This window comes from Aquila chrysaetos, chromosome 24, assembly GCF_900496995.4.
Source record: "Aquila chrysaetos chrysaetos chromosome 24, bAquChr1.4, whole genome shotgun sequence".
NCBI lineage: Eukaryota > Metazoa > Chordata > Aves > Accipitriformes > Accipitridae > Aquila > Aquila chrysaetos.
Genome location: NC_044027.1, coordinates 4,757,683 through 4,772,877, shown reverse-complemented (window position 1 = coordinate 4,772,877; position 15,195 = coordinate 4,757,683). Strand labels below are relative to the sequence as shown.

Sequence of the window (15,195 nt, the reverse complement as noted above, 5' to 3'; positions counted from 1 at the left end):
TTTTTTTTTCTTAAATAGACTCTTCTACCAGTTACAGCCTCTTACTTAACTGTTTGCTGTAATCTTTAGAATAGACTTGTGAAACTGCAGTTGCTTGGCCTCGCAGGTATTATAGCATCTGTAGGGGATTTTTGTTCTGGTGTAGAAAATACAAGTTACTTTGTGGCCCAGTAACACCTGGCTATTACCTGGCCTAAATAACACCTGAAAGAGGTAAGTGGATAGCATCTGACATCTCTGGGGAAACCAGCTACAAGCACTGAAACCTGCGTTTTAGGAGTGTTTCATGAGGCTGGACAACACTGGTCACATTGGTGGGTAAAGGGTTGCATTTGGTTTAGAAGTACTGGGATGGCATCGTCAGTATTTGTAGGTGTACACTGATCAATTTTTCTTCTTGCCTATTGAAATTGATTATGTCTCCAACTTTCTTTCAGGGTTTCCACGGTCCTTATCCCTTCGGACAGTCTTAAAACACAAAAACACAAAACGGGTATCGACAAGAGGAGAATTTAACAAAGAACTGACTTTTGGGGGAAGGGAGGGGGATTCACGTGGCAGACAGACACAACATGGACCCCCACTTCTCTGCCTCCGTGTTCTGGATAAAGAAGAAAAAACAAAAGCCCAGTAACTTAAGACTAGCTGTTTCTGGAGGAAAATACAAAAATCTAAGTATGCATGTGTGAATGCTGGATTTCAGGAGTGTTGTTAAATGCTATGAGAAAGAAAATATACCAACACCGTGGGGGGTTTTTTTTTAGAAATTATTCTGGCACATAATTAGGTAGCTTAAAAAGAAGTTTAAAAACTGAAAATGAAAAAGCCATCTTTAAAAAAAAATATTTTGCCTACAGAGCGGTTGTAGTTTGAGCAAATGTTTAATTTCTGTTTGTTTCTTGTTCATATTTTTTTTTTAAATAAGGGACAGCGTGCATTTTTACGGAACTGTCATGTTTTGCTTGCTACCGAATGGGAATTTGCTTAGCATCTTCTGGGGTTTGTGCAGTGACTTCTTTTTGTTGGACATTTTTTAATGACAGGTTGGGTCTGTACCCAGCTCTGCATTTTTAATATCATCTGCTGTTCTAGTTACCAACTTTTTAATCTTCTTTTTTTTTTTTTTTTTTTTTTTCCCTTTTGGTTTGGGTGTTGCTGTCAGTTGTCCTGCATGTCGTTGGAAACCATGCTGAAGACCAGGTCTCATTATCAAAGTTGGAGAGAAGGACTCTGGGACTTCTAGGATATCATGGAGGGCTCGTTTCCCTTCCCCTTGTACATGAAGTATACACAAATACACACCCATATTAGTAAGAAATGGATTTATTAAAGTTCCAGAGCTGTCCTATGTGATTAGCATTTTAAAATACCTTTTTGTTAACTCTTGATGTACAGTAGCTGTGCCTAGAGCAACCAAGCAAGCGTATCAGTCTTGTGCCAAGAGGAAACTTTTTTTTCTGTAGCTATAATTCACTTGGTAGTAGTTGCAAAGCTTTACAAAAGTCATGTCCTTTTAATTTTGAATCTCCCATCTCTCTCATTTAGAGTATAAGTTTGCATTCATTTCTCCTATGATAAAGTATTAGCTTAGAGGCTAATTGCATTTTTGAATGCAGAGCAAGAGTTAGCATCATCAGCTGGATTCCACTCTCTCGCCTTGTATTCATTCACCTTTATAGTCCTGGCTTGTAGCTTCATCGAGGCTCCTATTTCTAAATGGGCTCTCCAGGGCTTGGTATTAGAGGGGGGAATCGCTCCTCTAAAGATTTGGGTTGCTCTGCTGTTCCTCCAATGCATTTTCCCCCAATTATGGATTGGGAAGTCCAGTGTGAGAGGAGGGAGAACGGCCTTGAGTGCTGCGGTGGATTTCTAAAGTGCTGTGTCACCACAGATCCTGCTGACGGGGAGCCAGGTGGCGAGGTGAGGGGACACGGTTTTACTCGGAGACGTGAACAAGGCTGGAACAGCCATCTGCCAAAGATACAGTAATACTCAAAGCTCCCACAACCTTCTTCCAGATCTTTCCAGTGAAGGCTCTTGTTCTTGTTGGAGCAGAGCACAGGCTTGTTGCATGGTGCGTGGCTGTACACTGATTGCTCTTGGCTAGTTGTATTTTCTTGGTTGGTTTTGAATGCGGGATTCATTTTTGTTGCAGCTACCAAGGACTGTCTTATCTTAGTGCATACAGATAGATCTTCTGGAGGACAGTAGGAGTTCCTTGTATCCAACAGAGGAAGAATTGGGTGATAAATTTTGTTCGTATTTCAGAGGTTCAGCTGTTAAATGTCACTGTTATCTGAAGTCTCCCTTCAAAAATCTGTTTGCTGGGAGAAACAAGTATGACGTAAGAAATTATCTGCATAAAAGAGGCACTGCAGGCTTTGGACTGCTCACCATTGGCACTTGCAGTTTGGTGAGCACCTGGGTCTGTCTCAGCAGCTTGCTAGAGCTGGGTGACTTAAGAACCAGAGTGAACCCGTGGAAAGTGGTGCTGCACTGCTCAGTGCAGCTGTAGTGCTTGGCTCTTGTCCTGTAACATTGTTTTGCCTTGGTTTGGTTATCTCCTCTTAGCATTCAGTCTAGGGAATGATTTGCATCACTGTAGTGTAGTGTAGGCAAGTGGATTCTTTCTTCGCTCCCTCCTTTCCAAGCAGGTGGCTTGAGCGACAAGGTCTGAAGGCATGAACATGTACCTGACCATCACACCTCTTGAAATACTGCTGCTTCCCTTCTGAAGGTATCAAAAACACTGGAGACTGCTGTTTGTCCAAGTGACAAGGTGATTCCTTATCTTTATTAGCTCCTTTTATCAGCTATGAGTGGAAGGGCGGCGGAAATTAAGATCTGAGTCCGTATGTTATAGCTGGTGCTGCAACCTTTGCCTTGTGTCAGCTGAGGCATCTGGGAGACCCTTGAACTCGGATACCCCCATACTGGCTTTCTTCTGCTGTCAGCCACATGCGCTCCTCCCTTATATAACGGCCGCCACATTTGTGTTCTTGTGCTCCTCCTAAGACTGAATTTTCCTTTCTTTGAAAAAAAACCAAAAAAAACCAAACAAAAAAAAAAAAACCCAAAAACCTTGCATGCACCCCAAGTAGTCGTGTGCTTTCCAACTCAGAAGGCATACTTGTTCTGCACAGACTTGAATTCTCTCTCCTCTTGAGTGTTTTCAGTCCATGGTGTCCTTGTGACGAGGGTCACTTACTCCAGGGTGTGAAGAAAGGCAGGTCCAGATCCGAGTTGCTGCTGAAATCTGCAACCTCTTGCTGCTCACATCACCGTTCTTCCCCAGGTAGCTGAGCGTGAGTGCTCTTGTCTGCGGGAATGATCTCTCTGCAAACGATCGCACAGTGCTCTGGATGCTTTGAGGGTTGGGGTTGTAACCCTGGCCGTGATAGTGGAAGCATGTTTAAATTAGTGGTTGCTCTACCTCTGGGTTTTTCCTCGAGTAAAAACTGTTTCACTGAGGCCAGAGGTGGTTTTATCTCCTCTGGTTCCTTGGAGCTTAGTGGTGCAGCCAGCCCTCAAATTGCTCTTGCTGTCAGGTTTCCAGCTTTTAAATAGGGGGATTTGAGATGTATTCAGCAAAGCTCTTTCCAGGTGACTTCAGGACACTGTGATTGTATTGGTTTCCGTAGGGCTGATGCATTCAAAGTCGTGGAGTCTTAACATCAGATTCATGAAACAAATGGCCTGGTTTTTCAAAAGTGCTGAATGCCAAATATTTTGGTGAGCCTGAAGTGTGTGCAGTGGCTCGGATAACCCGATCACCTGAGTTATGCATGTAGAACTCAGGCCTGTTAGAAATGGGAGGAAATCCTTACTGGGTTGAGACTGGTGAACCAGTAAAGAGGCTGTTACCCCAGTGAGGCTGGTGTTCCTGACTGGGGGAGGGATGGGGCTGCTACCCAGTGGTACAGGAGGGTGCAGTGACAGAGAGGCTGCAACTGGCTCCAGTCTGTCCTGAAGTCCTGAGAAGAAGGGAAAGAGAGATCTTCCTTACCCCCCCATCCCTCCCAAAGAAAAAAGATAATGCAGAACATCTCTGACGGTCTCTAAAATGGATCCCTGCGTCAAGTGTGAGCCACTTAGGATGTGGAACCATATCGCTAATACAACTTGAGCAATGGCAGCCCAGGCACCCTCTGTCAGCCTAGGCAAACTGAAGCACGATATCCCTAGGGCTTCCCCAAAACTGGCAATGCCACATGAGGGGGTGGGGGGAGCTGGAATCTGCTGCCCATATCTCAGGAGCGTTGGATTCAGACCCCTCCGAGGTTTGGAAGATGCGGCTCCCCAACCAAGGGGCAAAGCCGTTGCGGTCAGAGAGCACATGGGCATTGAGAGCAGCTGGAGTCTGCAGGGTTAGGAAATGCACGCTGTCCCACGTCTGGGTTTCTGTTGTGTGTTTAATTTTTTTTCGTGTGTGAGTGCGTGGGTGGTTCTGCAGCCTGTCTATTCTCTCCAGGGGGAGTGCATGTGTAGAACAGGATGGTGTGTTGCCTCATTGAGTCTGGGAGAAGTCCTATGATAGCACATTGGGGGTAAAAATAAAGGAAGCTTTTTCCTTAATGTATAAATGAATATTTGTATGATTAAATTAACACAGAAAAAAATGTTCTGTAGCTGTTGAGAGTTTTATTGAAGCTGCAAAAACTTCTGAATCTGTCATCTTGTAGTTAAATGTACCCAGCTTGCTTCCATCTCCAGGATGTTTCCAGACACTAAGGAATAGTATCCTTAACCCCAGTTCTAGCCCTGTCTTCACCCCAAATCACTTTAAAAACAAACTGAATTTAGTGCATACTGAGTTTATCAAACAACCTTTCCAGTCCAGGCAGATGGGTACAAGGATGGCTGAGAGGCCCATACAAATTTTTTTGTGTGAAGGGTGATGGGGGAGGACAGCCTGTGGAGAAGGGAGCGGGCTCACTGCAGCACCTCTTTCTGGAGAATTCCCACCGGGGCTGCAATGGGTGCACGGTGCTGGTACAGACCATTACCACATGTGATTATACCTGTTCACCGATGTTGGCAGTGGATGGATGTCCCTCGTTACAAGGTCAGGACACTTCTCCACAATAATGCTGTGTCTCCTGCCTGCACCAGTCCTCAGCTGGTGCGTGCGAGGGGATGGCTGGGGCTCAGCACCATGCCGGTGCCCCGGCTGGGTGATGGAGGGGATGGAGGTAAGCACCAGCTCAGCACAGTGCTGCCGGCACCTTCCAGCTCTAATCAGGGCTGAAGCAGGAGGGGAGGTGGCACCGAGAGGTCTGGGTGCAGATGCAAGGAGGAGTGGAAAACAGGTTTTAGTGATCTTCATCCAGGGGTCACCAGCACAAAGCTATGCTGCAGCCACAGCCGGGTCCTTACGTGCTCCATGCGTGGCTTATTTACATCCCGGCACTTTACTCAGAGCCTCGGCGCAGCATGCAGCAATGCTTCAGACTTCAAACAGCAACAGATCAGACCTGCTGTTTCATGGGTCTCTTGGCAAGGCAGGAGAGGAATTTTGAATGAAGGAACTTTCTTTGTTTTCTTTTCTTGTCTTACTATCACTAAGGGAATATCTAGTGTTCCTGTATGCCAGGATGGGGGCATGTGAAGGTCTGTGCTTTGGTGGGCACTTGCATGGTCATCTTGGGCTGATCCTATTTCCCAAGTAAGGCCTTATCACTCAGGGCACCCAGCCCAAACGTTTGCCTATATAAACTATATTGTAGAGCAGCTTAGCTAAAGCCATTCTTTTGCTTACATGTGACTTTGTTACTAATCCTTGCAAGAAGCCTGAATATGTGTGCACTGGGTTTGCCTTTTAACATTTGAATAAATGACTGGAGCTTTCATGTGCTGTTTAAGCTTGACTGAAAGCCTTACTGGGAACAGACATCCTGCTACCTGTGCCTACGGGTATTTATTTTGTGCCTTGAAAAGAATGCACCCCTTGAGCTCTTGATGCTCACGGGTGGCTTTAAGGCCGATCTGTTTGGGTAGGTTAGGATTGCCTCCCCTTCTCTCTGCCCAACTTTTCATTGACTAGTTATTTGCTTGAAAGAATCTGTTTGTCTTTAGGGTTGCAACCTGTCAAAGTTTGCCAGTACAGGACAATACCATCGCACCTTCTAATACTATCTCCTGAGCAGGCAAATAACTCGAGGGACTGCTGTAACGGAGATCATCCTACCACCGTGATCCCTGCGCCGAGGCTGGGTGTGGTGCAGCGTGGCAAGGCAGGAGGCCAAGTCAAACGGCTGCCGCAGTCACCTATGAACTAATTGGGTTTGCTTTTTCTGCTTATTTATTTTTTTTAGGGGAACCAGATCGTTGTCCATTAAAAGTTATAAAAATAATTCTGGTTTTAAGCAGCTTTTTTTGGTCCCTGAAGCGATGCTGCAGTAGGCAGGAGGATGTTCTCCGCTGTATGGGCTGTGTGCGATGAATTACAGCGAGGAAGGCGTGCTCAGCACTGAGTGGTACCCAGGACCGAACAGCACCGTCCCCCGGACCTCACTGCGTGCCCACGCTCCTCTTTGCCACTGCCTCTGGCTGGAGAGTGCCCTGCTCGCCCGGCTGACCGCAGAGCGAAGTGCAGGATGTGCTCCAAAACCTCCAGAGCATCGCTGCATGTTCTTGTACCTGCAGGCGTGGGCTCGAGGGCTCCAGCAAGCGCCCTGCCTTCCAGGAGCAGCAGCTGTAACTGCAGCAGAGAAGAAAAGGGCAGGTTTTTGTGATTTTTCTTACCTCCCGCCCCCCCCCCCCCACCTGCTATGTCCGTTAAATCATGTGCACGCAGCCTGCAGTGCACAGTAAGATGCTAAGGGAGGGATTTGTGCTCACTCCACCTCTTCCCTCTGCTCTTGCTTCTCTGCAAAGCCTTTGGGGGTGCGCAGTGAAATATTAACAGGTCAAGTGGGAAACCAGGCCATGCCGGTGAAGGCGATGATAGGAGGGAGTCCGTGGGGAAGGAATGCGAGATCTGCGTGTATGTACATGGGGTCAGGAATAACTTTTAGTCTAGGCTTTCTCTGGAAGCTTTCTATAACCTGTAATCTGTTGTTTGTGTGCTCCGCCTGTTTGTTAGTTGGAAAATACCCAGTTAAACAGAAATCATTTAAGGAAATCTAATCTCAAATGTTTCCTACCCCATTCATAAAACAGCCGAGTAGTAAAAGCACGCGGCAGAGACCAAGCGAGGAAGCAGATGGCACGCGCAGGTAAGGACCAGCTTTGTTTGCCCCATCGAATGCTGTGGGCTCAGCTCTGCAGAGCAGCGTGGAGCAGGGCTGGCTTAAGAGCTGTCTCACTTGTAGTATTTCCTTATTTTGATTATGTCTTCCCTGCAGAAGTGTTACCCTCACAATAACTTAAAGGGCTTGAGTGGGGGGAAAAAAAAAGTACATTTTTCACCTATTTACAAACAGAGTAACCGGTGCAGCATCCTGTAAAGCAACTCAGCCGTGCTGTGAGTTGGTGATGCTGTAGAAATCATGGCTCCATCTGCCATGGTGATGGTGTTGGGAAAAGGGTGATGGGTGGAGGGGTTGAGCTGGACGGGGTATCCTCCAGACAGAGGAAAAGCTCACTGCTCGGCTTTTACACTTCAAGAGTTTCCCGGAGGCAGCAGTCCCGACTCTTGCTGGTCAGGGCTGTATGTTTGAACACCTTCTGTATAAAACCAGTTGCATAACCAGCTTCCCAGAGACTCCCATGGGCTGCTTGGGCTCTTCTCCCAGCTGAGGTGTGTTACCATTCAAGTTAAGGGTGTTTGAACAAGCCTGAGGCTGGAGATGGGGCGTAATTATTCCCCTTCACCAAGTGTTGTTTTTTTCCAGCAGTGAAGTGCCAACTCTTCATCTCTGGGGCTGTGCTAGATTGGCTGTTCATGGGAATTCATTAAGGATCTCTACAAACAAAGATAAAAACCTTCTCAAGAGCTTTCCCGTTTGCTGGCAGGGCTCAGCTCTGTGCTAGCTTGCTTGGCTGACTCCAAGTGCTGCTTAAGGTGTGCATGCTGTCCTGGGAGAGCTGCGCGCCTGCAGGAATGAGCTGAGTGATGCTGATGCACCTCCTAAGGCACAGTAAAACTCTCCAGAGCCACCGATCTCTTGCAGGCAGCTGTTGAAAACACTGTTAAAGTGTTCATAAACTCCAAGCAAACCCCGAATTTGGACGGCCGAGAAGAGAGCAGGTGCGTGGATGGGGGAGGCCATATAGGATGTCTTGTAGAGCCACTCACGCTGGCGGCTGCGGTGTCTCCATAGCAATCTCCCTTTATTGATTTAAAAACAAGGCTCCTGCTTCCCAGCTGCTGCTCTGGAGCGCGGCCGTTGCAGGGGCTGAGCGTCGTGCCCGTGCGCTTTCCCCTCCGCCCCACTAAAGCACGGGCGATGACGTGCGTTGCCGGTGGGATGGTGATGGCGGGGGATGCTTTACCCTGCAGCCGGTGAAAGATGCCTGGCCGGGAGGTTGGGCCGCTTCGTTCCCGGGTCTGTTCCCAGCGAGGTCAGCGCTCGCTGCGTTTTATAGGTGAGAGAGGCTGAGGCAGGAGGTCCTGAGTCCCCATCCAGCTCTCCAGCTGTGGGACCGACCACTGTCCCACAGGACTCATTTAATCCCAGAAAGAGCTCATGGGCATCTTCTCTTTGCTCCCCAGGACGGTGGCTCATCCCTGCTGCCTCAGCTGACCCTCGCCAAGCAGTTTTCCTCACCTGTGAGACAGGAATAAATACCCTGAGCAGGCTGGACGGATGGGCTGTGTGTCCTTCTGCTTACCAGGCTGCTTGTGCTCGGTTGCGGTGTGTGGCAGGAGTTGGGGAGCAGCTTTGGGCTGGGTGGTTGGCACCACGTCCTGCGGGCAGGGAGAGCTGCGGGAACGCGCTTGGAAATGTTATTTATAACCAGGGTTTGCTGGGGAAGGGCCTGGCCTGAAGCAGGTGCCACCAGAGGGAGCTGAGGTTGTTCCTCCTTTGCAAAACCCTCCAGAGCTGCTGGACGTGGCTTTTCCAGGCTTTGGGACCTGCTGGTGACAGTGGCCGGCCAGGCGTGAGCTGTGTCCCCACGCACTTGGAGAGCGGCTGCCATTCTGCACCGAGCGCGGTGCTGGGCTGGGGAGGGGGTTGCACGTTTCTGGGTGCTTGGGATGTGTGGTCCGCACTGGTCCCATTAGGCAGTGGGGTGGCACGTTGTCACCCGGCCTGTCGCTGCCACTCTGGGGCTGGGGTGATGCTGCTGAGCGGGGCAGGAGCGTGTGTTGGGCAGGGACAGCACGGGCAGGACCTCCACAGGGCTGAGATGCCCTAAAGGCAGAGATGTCCTCTCAGTGGGGATGAGGAAGGTGTCTGAATGCCAGTGGGTCCATGTTGTGTCCAAGTCTGGAGGGTGATGTGCTGCTGGGGAACAGAGAGGGTCTGGGTAACACAACCTGGAGCCAAACGGGGAGGCTTGGATGTGGCCAGCCAGGAAGGGCTGAGAGTTTCCCCTTTGTTGGGACCCTGTGCCTGTTTCGGTGCAGTGGGGACAGTAATTCTGCTGGCCAGGACCCTGCCCTGCCTCTCTCTCCGCCAGGACGAAGCAGCAGGTCCTGTCCCCCCGTGTCCCCTCGTAGCAGTCGCTCCCACCTACCCCGGTGTCTCCTCCGGCAGCGATGGGGAGTGGGGGACCGTGCTCTGCTCTTGCTGCCTGCCCCAGGGCAACGCATGGATCTCCGGGAAGGAGGGGCGGGAGACCCAAACCTCAGGTCTGGGGTAAGCCAGACCCTTTTTTAGGAAAGCCATCGTGCAGAAGGTGGATTTCTGTCTCTCCTGGAGCTGAGCTCCCTGCACTGCTGGCGAGGAGCAGCCCAGGTTTGGCAGGGTCTGTGCCGGGGCGAGCAGGCGAGGCTTGCCATCCAGGGTGAAAATACAGCAAGCACCCCACATTCCTTGTTATCTAATCTACCCTGTTTTCCCTCCTCGTTGTTTACCATGGCTGGGTTTCCTCAATTAATTCTGACAGCTGCAGGCTGGGCTGTGACGTGAACCTGTGGTAGCGAAGCCCAAAACCCCAGGGTGGTGTTGGATGGGACCCCGGGAGGTGACCCTGGGGACGAGCCCCTCGTGCCCCAGCCGAGCCTGGCAGGACGTTCAACCGCTTGAGTGGGTGACAGTGAGAGCTGCCCGTGGACCAACACTCCTGAGTCTGACAGCAGAGAGGGTCTCTCTCCCCAGGGAGGCTGCAGGGATGTCCCCTGTCCATGCTTGTGGGACACTTGAACCCGTCCCACCCTCGCCTCCAGCCGCAATGGGCGCTGCTCTAATTCATGCTGTTAATAGCCGAGAGCGGTGCTTGGCTGCACTTTGCATGGAGTGTTGCGCAATCGTGGCCAGCTGCTGCCGCTGCCTTTCTGGCTACCTGGGCAAGCACCCGGTGCTTTACCCACCCCCGGGCACCACAGGCAGCAAGCGGAGGTTGGGTGGGAGAAGGGGCCTTGGGCACTGCTGGGCTCATCCTTGCTCCCTCTGGTCCCCGGTGAACGCCTCGTGCAGTCACTCAGACCTCTCCGTGGTGGGCAGTGAATGTGTAATGTCATCTTCCTTCCCGACCCCCTTGCCAGCATCCCCCCCCGCTGCTCCCCCGAGCTTGGCAGGACTTGGCAGCAGCCCCAAAGCATCTGTGTCTGCTGCTGTGGTCCGTGGCGGGATGGGGGGAGGAGGACGAGCTCCCCAAACCACAGCTTTGAAGCATCCCTGTTTGCCCATCTCGGAAAGGAGGGGGTGAGCGGGGGCTCGAGGCTCCGCACGTACCTCCCCAAGCAGGGGACCCTCCTCCCGGGACGAGCCTGGCCGCTCTGCCTTGCCCGCAGGGAGCAAGCTGGGAGGAAGCGGGTGACAGTGCCTGAGAAGCAGGTTTGTCAGAATTTTAAAAGGATCTAAATAAATAGCGATAAGGAAACAATTATTTAAAGAGCAAACAAATGGAAACTGCTAAATGTACTTTTTTTTTTTTTTTTTTTTGTGTGTGTGTGTGGGGGTGGGTGAAGGGTGCAGGGCTGATCCCGTCGAGTGCTGGGAGCAGGTCCCTGCAGGGGCTGGATCTCATGGCTGGTGCTGGCCAGGGTTGGTGGCCGGGCTGGGCTGGAGAAGCTGCCCCAAGGTGGGCAGTGAGGTGAAGGTGCTGCTTGCTCAGCCTGCAGCCCCAGCCAACCTGGAAACAAGCCTCACCATGGCAAAGTTTTGTTTCATCCCACCAGGAAAAAGGTTTGATGGGTCATCTGGAAATGCCAATCCTCAGGTGACCCCGTTCATGATGGGCTCACGGTGTCACAGCTAAGTGTTGGGTCAGCGGGGACAAGGGACAGGGATGTCCCAGGCGGGAGGTTTGCTGCATGGACGCTGTGGTCTGTTGCCTGCACCCGCTGGCTTCAGGTTGGTTAAAGGGAGAAAGCAGCCTTTACTTGCTGCTGATGCCAGGCAATCGCTTCAGAGCAAGGATGTGTTTCCTGCACCTCCTACATGGTGCTCAGGGTCCCGCTGGGGTTTAAGAAGGTACATTGATTTGTGGCAGGGCCAGGCTGCAGCTGCTCTAATGCTTACTCTAATGGGGAGAGCCATTCCCCCTGCCTTGCCCTATTGCAGGGTGCTGGGGCTGCAGGGCACCCACAGGGACCAGGGTGCCGCTGGGGGATCCCCATTCTCCTCATCTCCCCGGCTGCACCGGCACCGCACGCCCCAGAGATGCCATCCCTCCCTTCGGGGCTGCGGCTGTCACCACCGGGGCTGTTTCAAAGGGCAGCTTATTCCCATCCTTCCTCCCCCATGGCTTTTTTCATCAGCTTTTGGTTGGGGATTAGGCATGTGTTGACAGAACAAACATTTTGCTGCCCTCAAAATCCACCACTGAGGAGAGAAGCGACATCCTCGCTCTGCCGGTGCCCTGAGCCAGCACCGGCATGGGGAGAGCCAGGCTTGGGGCTGGGGCAGCCCTTCAAGGGGAAAGCGGAGCCCTTTCGGGTCACGTCCCGCACCGGGGCTGGAGCCTGGCTCCAGCTCTCTGCTCCCTTGCAGAGCATTAATCGCTTTCTGCTTTAATATCCCATCCTGTGAAACCATCCCTGTGAAACCAGGGATGCCACCAAGGAATGCTGTCTGTCTCCGATGGGGCTTTGGCGTGTGCCGATGGCCGGGGTCTGCCGAGAGCTCTGTGCCTCCCCCATCCATCTTCCACTCTCAGTCACAATTTCATTCTCCCCAAGCCAGGCTCCGGGAACTGAGGCTCATCGCGGTGTTGGGGAGGCTGACGAAGTCGAGAATGCCCATGAACTGCCCCCAGGAACTTGTGTTTGCCAAGGAAAAGCAAATTGTTCCAAGCTTTGAGGTCAGCCCGGTGCCTGGGGAGGGGGTGAAGGCAAGACACACTGCTGCCACTCCTTGTCTCCAAGCACAGGACCTCATTTGGGGTTCTGCTGCACTCCTGCACCCCTTTTTTGCCTCCCTTAGCCCCCAGGTCCTGGCTCCTTGCTGAGCCCCCAGGACAAGGGTGCCTGACCTGGGCGATGCTCACCGGGAACGACATGTTTCCTTCGAAGCCGGGTGACTCACTGCTGAGTCACAGCTCGCTCTGCCGCAGCTCAATGCTGTCTTCGTCCCCGGCCTTCCTCCAGCCCTGCACGTAAAAACGTAAAAACCTGTCCCTGCCGAGTGATGGAGAGTGCGGTACCTTCGCCCCGGACCCACGGCTCCGTGCGATGCTGCGGGACGTGGAGCAGCCTCATCCCTCGCGGGGTCCCTCTGTACATGGGGGGCACAGAGGAGTCGTCGTCCCCTCTGCGCCCCTGGGAGCTTCAAACCGTGTTCAGCGGGGTTGGGGCTTTCTGATCCCAAAGGGCAAAAGCTGCCCAAGAGTGACAGGAGCGGGGGGGTGGCTCTGGTCCCTGCTGACCCCCTGCCCTCCCTTCTCCATCCCGCCAACTCCTACTTTGTGCCGAGACAGAGCTGAGTGTGGGTATTAAGGTTATTTTTAGGGATTTCCCCCCTGGGGCAAAACCTTCTGCAGGCTCTCCTGGGACGGATAACGCAGGACCGAAGGAGAAACCGCAGCCAAGAGCCTCTCCTGCTCTCCGGGGCATTGCGTACTGCCCTAGCCCTCCTTGGCTTTGAGACCATTGGAGCTGCTCGTGCTGCTTGCTCCCACCCGGGAGGTGTTTCCCTGCCCCAGCAGCTCCCACGCTCTCCGGGGCTGCCACTCCATGGGGCCGTTATGCCCGAGGATCATTTTGCATGCGGGGAGAAACAGCAGCAGCAGAAGAAGAATGAATTTGCATTTCTTAATGGCAACCAGTGTGGGAAACAAAGCCGCCAAGGGTTTCGCTGCCGCTCGGCCCCGCACCGGTGCTGTGTGAAAAGACAACATCCCGTCTGCTGGCACGGGGCCCCGTCCGTCTCACCTGGCTGCCTGTGTGTGCCTGGGAACCGCCGCCACCAAACAGCCCCGAGCCCACGGCACGGGGAGGGGGTGCCGGCCCCGCCACCCAGCCACACCAGTGGGATGAACGGGTGACAGTGAGGAAATGGGGGGTATGGCGCTTGTGGGGGTTATCTGGGGGGGATTCTCTCATCCCGGATGGGATTTGGGGCTTGAATGCTGATGCAACAGCTGTGGGGCCAGTGCATAGAGAGCCCAGACTGGGAGACATGCCCCTACGTGGATTTCCCCCCCTCTGCACCCCAAATCATCAGTGACAGTGCGGGGGGGGGCCGTGACCTTTCCTCATCTTCCCTCTGCCAGGATTTACCCTGCTGCCGAGCTGGGCGCACCCACGCTACCCTGAGCCCTCTCTTCCTGGCACCGCTGGGTGACCCGCAGCCATTTCCAGGCTTTTAATCCTGAGAGACAAAAGCAGGAGTTTAATGTGACCGGAGGAAGAAAAGAGCAGGGCTTTGAGCAGGGAACAGCAAACATGCCGGTGGATCCCGCTGCTCCCAGCCCGGCCGGGCACCCTGCAACCTCCCTGCCTGTGTCACCCCAGGCTTGCGCTGGCAGCAAGTGGCATCCAAGCCAAGGGATGGCTCTGGGACTTCTCGTGCCACCAGTGCAGAGCAGACACCCACCCCTGCACCCCTGGATGGAGCTGGGTTCTCCAATACCCCCCATCGGCGTCCTCAAGGGCTGCCCTGAAATGCAGGTGACGCCATTTGGGTTGTGGGGCTATTAACTCTCCCGCAACGCCGGGAACTGCCTCGTGCAGCAGGGACCGAGCGCCGGAGCAGCGGCCGGGAGCCCCGGCTCTTTTATCAGGGTGGGCCACGCAGGCAGGTGCCAGCAGCAATAACCGTGGCTGTTTGCCTCGAGCATACACACGTTCCCCATAAATAGGGTTTATGGCAGCATCTGGGAGATGGGGAAGCCCGGCAAAGGTGGCCTGGGGAGGTAATAAAGAGGAGCGGCCCTGCTCGGACCTGGGGCTGCTGGGGAAATGGGTGTATTTGACTGGGGTGAGGAGGAATTTAAGGAGATTCAGTTGGTCTTTGCTTGGGAGCAATCTTAGTGTTCAAGAGCTCTGACGATACTCCCTGGTAGATCCGCACAGGGTCATTGCACAAATAAAAAGCATGCTGGCTTCTCCGTGCACACCTGTGAGCTATTTCTCTTGCGCTCTCTGGCCCTTTGGTTAACTTGGGGGTTGCAGCTTTGCTGCAAAGCCCTTTTCCCCTCCCAGGTCCCCTCCAAGGGTAGAGGAAACCTTGGCCCATGCCCAGCTCGGGAGGGTGTGCGGCGGGACACCAGGAGCACCCGGTCCCGGCGGGTGCCTGAGCCGGCACCTCGCTCCGTTTCCCCATGGTGGCAGCTGTTCGTACCCCTTGCAGGGTGGTTTTGGGGGGAATCCCAGGGCAGCACGAGCAACAGCTCAGCTGGACGCCGACGTTGTGCTTCCTGCTGTTTGCTCCGGTTTGGTGGCACGGGGACGCTGTGCAGACACGCTGGCTGCAGGAACCGCGACCAGAGGATGCTGCTTTGCACCGGCACCTCTTGCCCGAGCATCTCTAAAGCTCATCTGCAAAAACCAGTCTGCCCGGAGCATCTTTCTGAAGAGTGGGACAGACAGTTCGACCGGTGAGTTGTGCAGAAGCAAGGGGACCTCTCCGAGGGTGGGCACTGAGTAGGGACTGCAAAGCAGATGGGAGCTGGGATGGAAAATATGGCCGGTATTCCCACCTT

The 15,195-nt window shown here is 53.1% G+C and overlaps 1 protein-coding gene across 1 annotated transcript in view; it reads left to right on the top strand.

The window, feature by feature from the left end:
- ILRUN (inflammation and lipid regulator with UBA-like and NBR1-like domains) overlaps positions 1-3,080 on the top strand; it is a 33,273-nt gene extending 30,193 nt beyond the window's left edge. The window contains exon 5 of the mRNA XM_029999546.2: positions 438-3,080. Within this exon, the coding sequence (XP_029855406.1) occupies positions 438-473 (36 nt within the window). The 3' untranslated portion in view covers positions 474-3,080. The remainder of the gene's footprint in view (positions 1-437) is intronic.
- Positions 3,081-15,195: the final 12,115 nt, after the last annotated feature.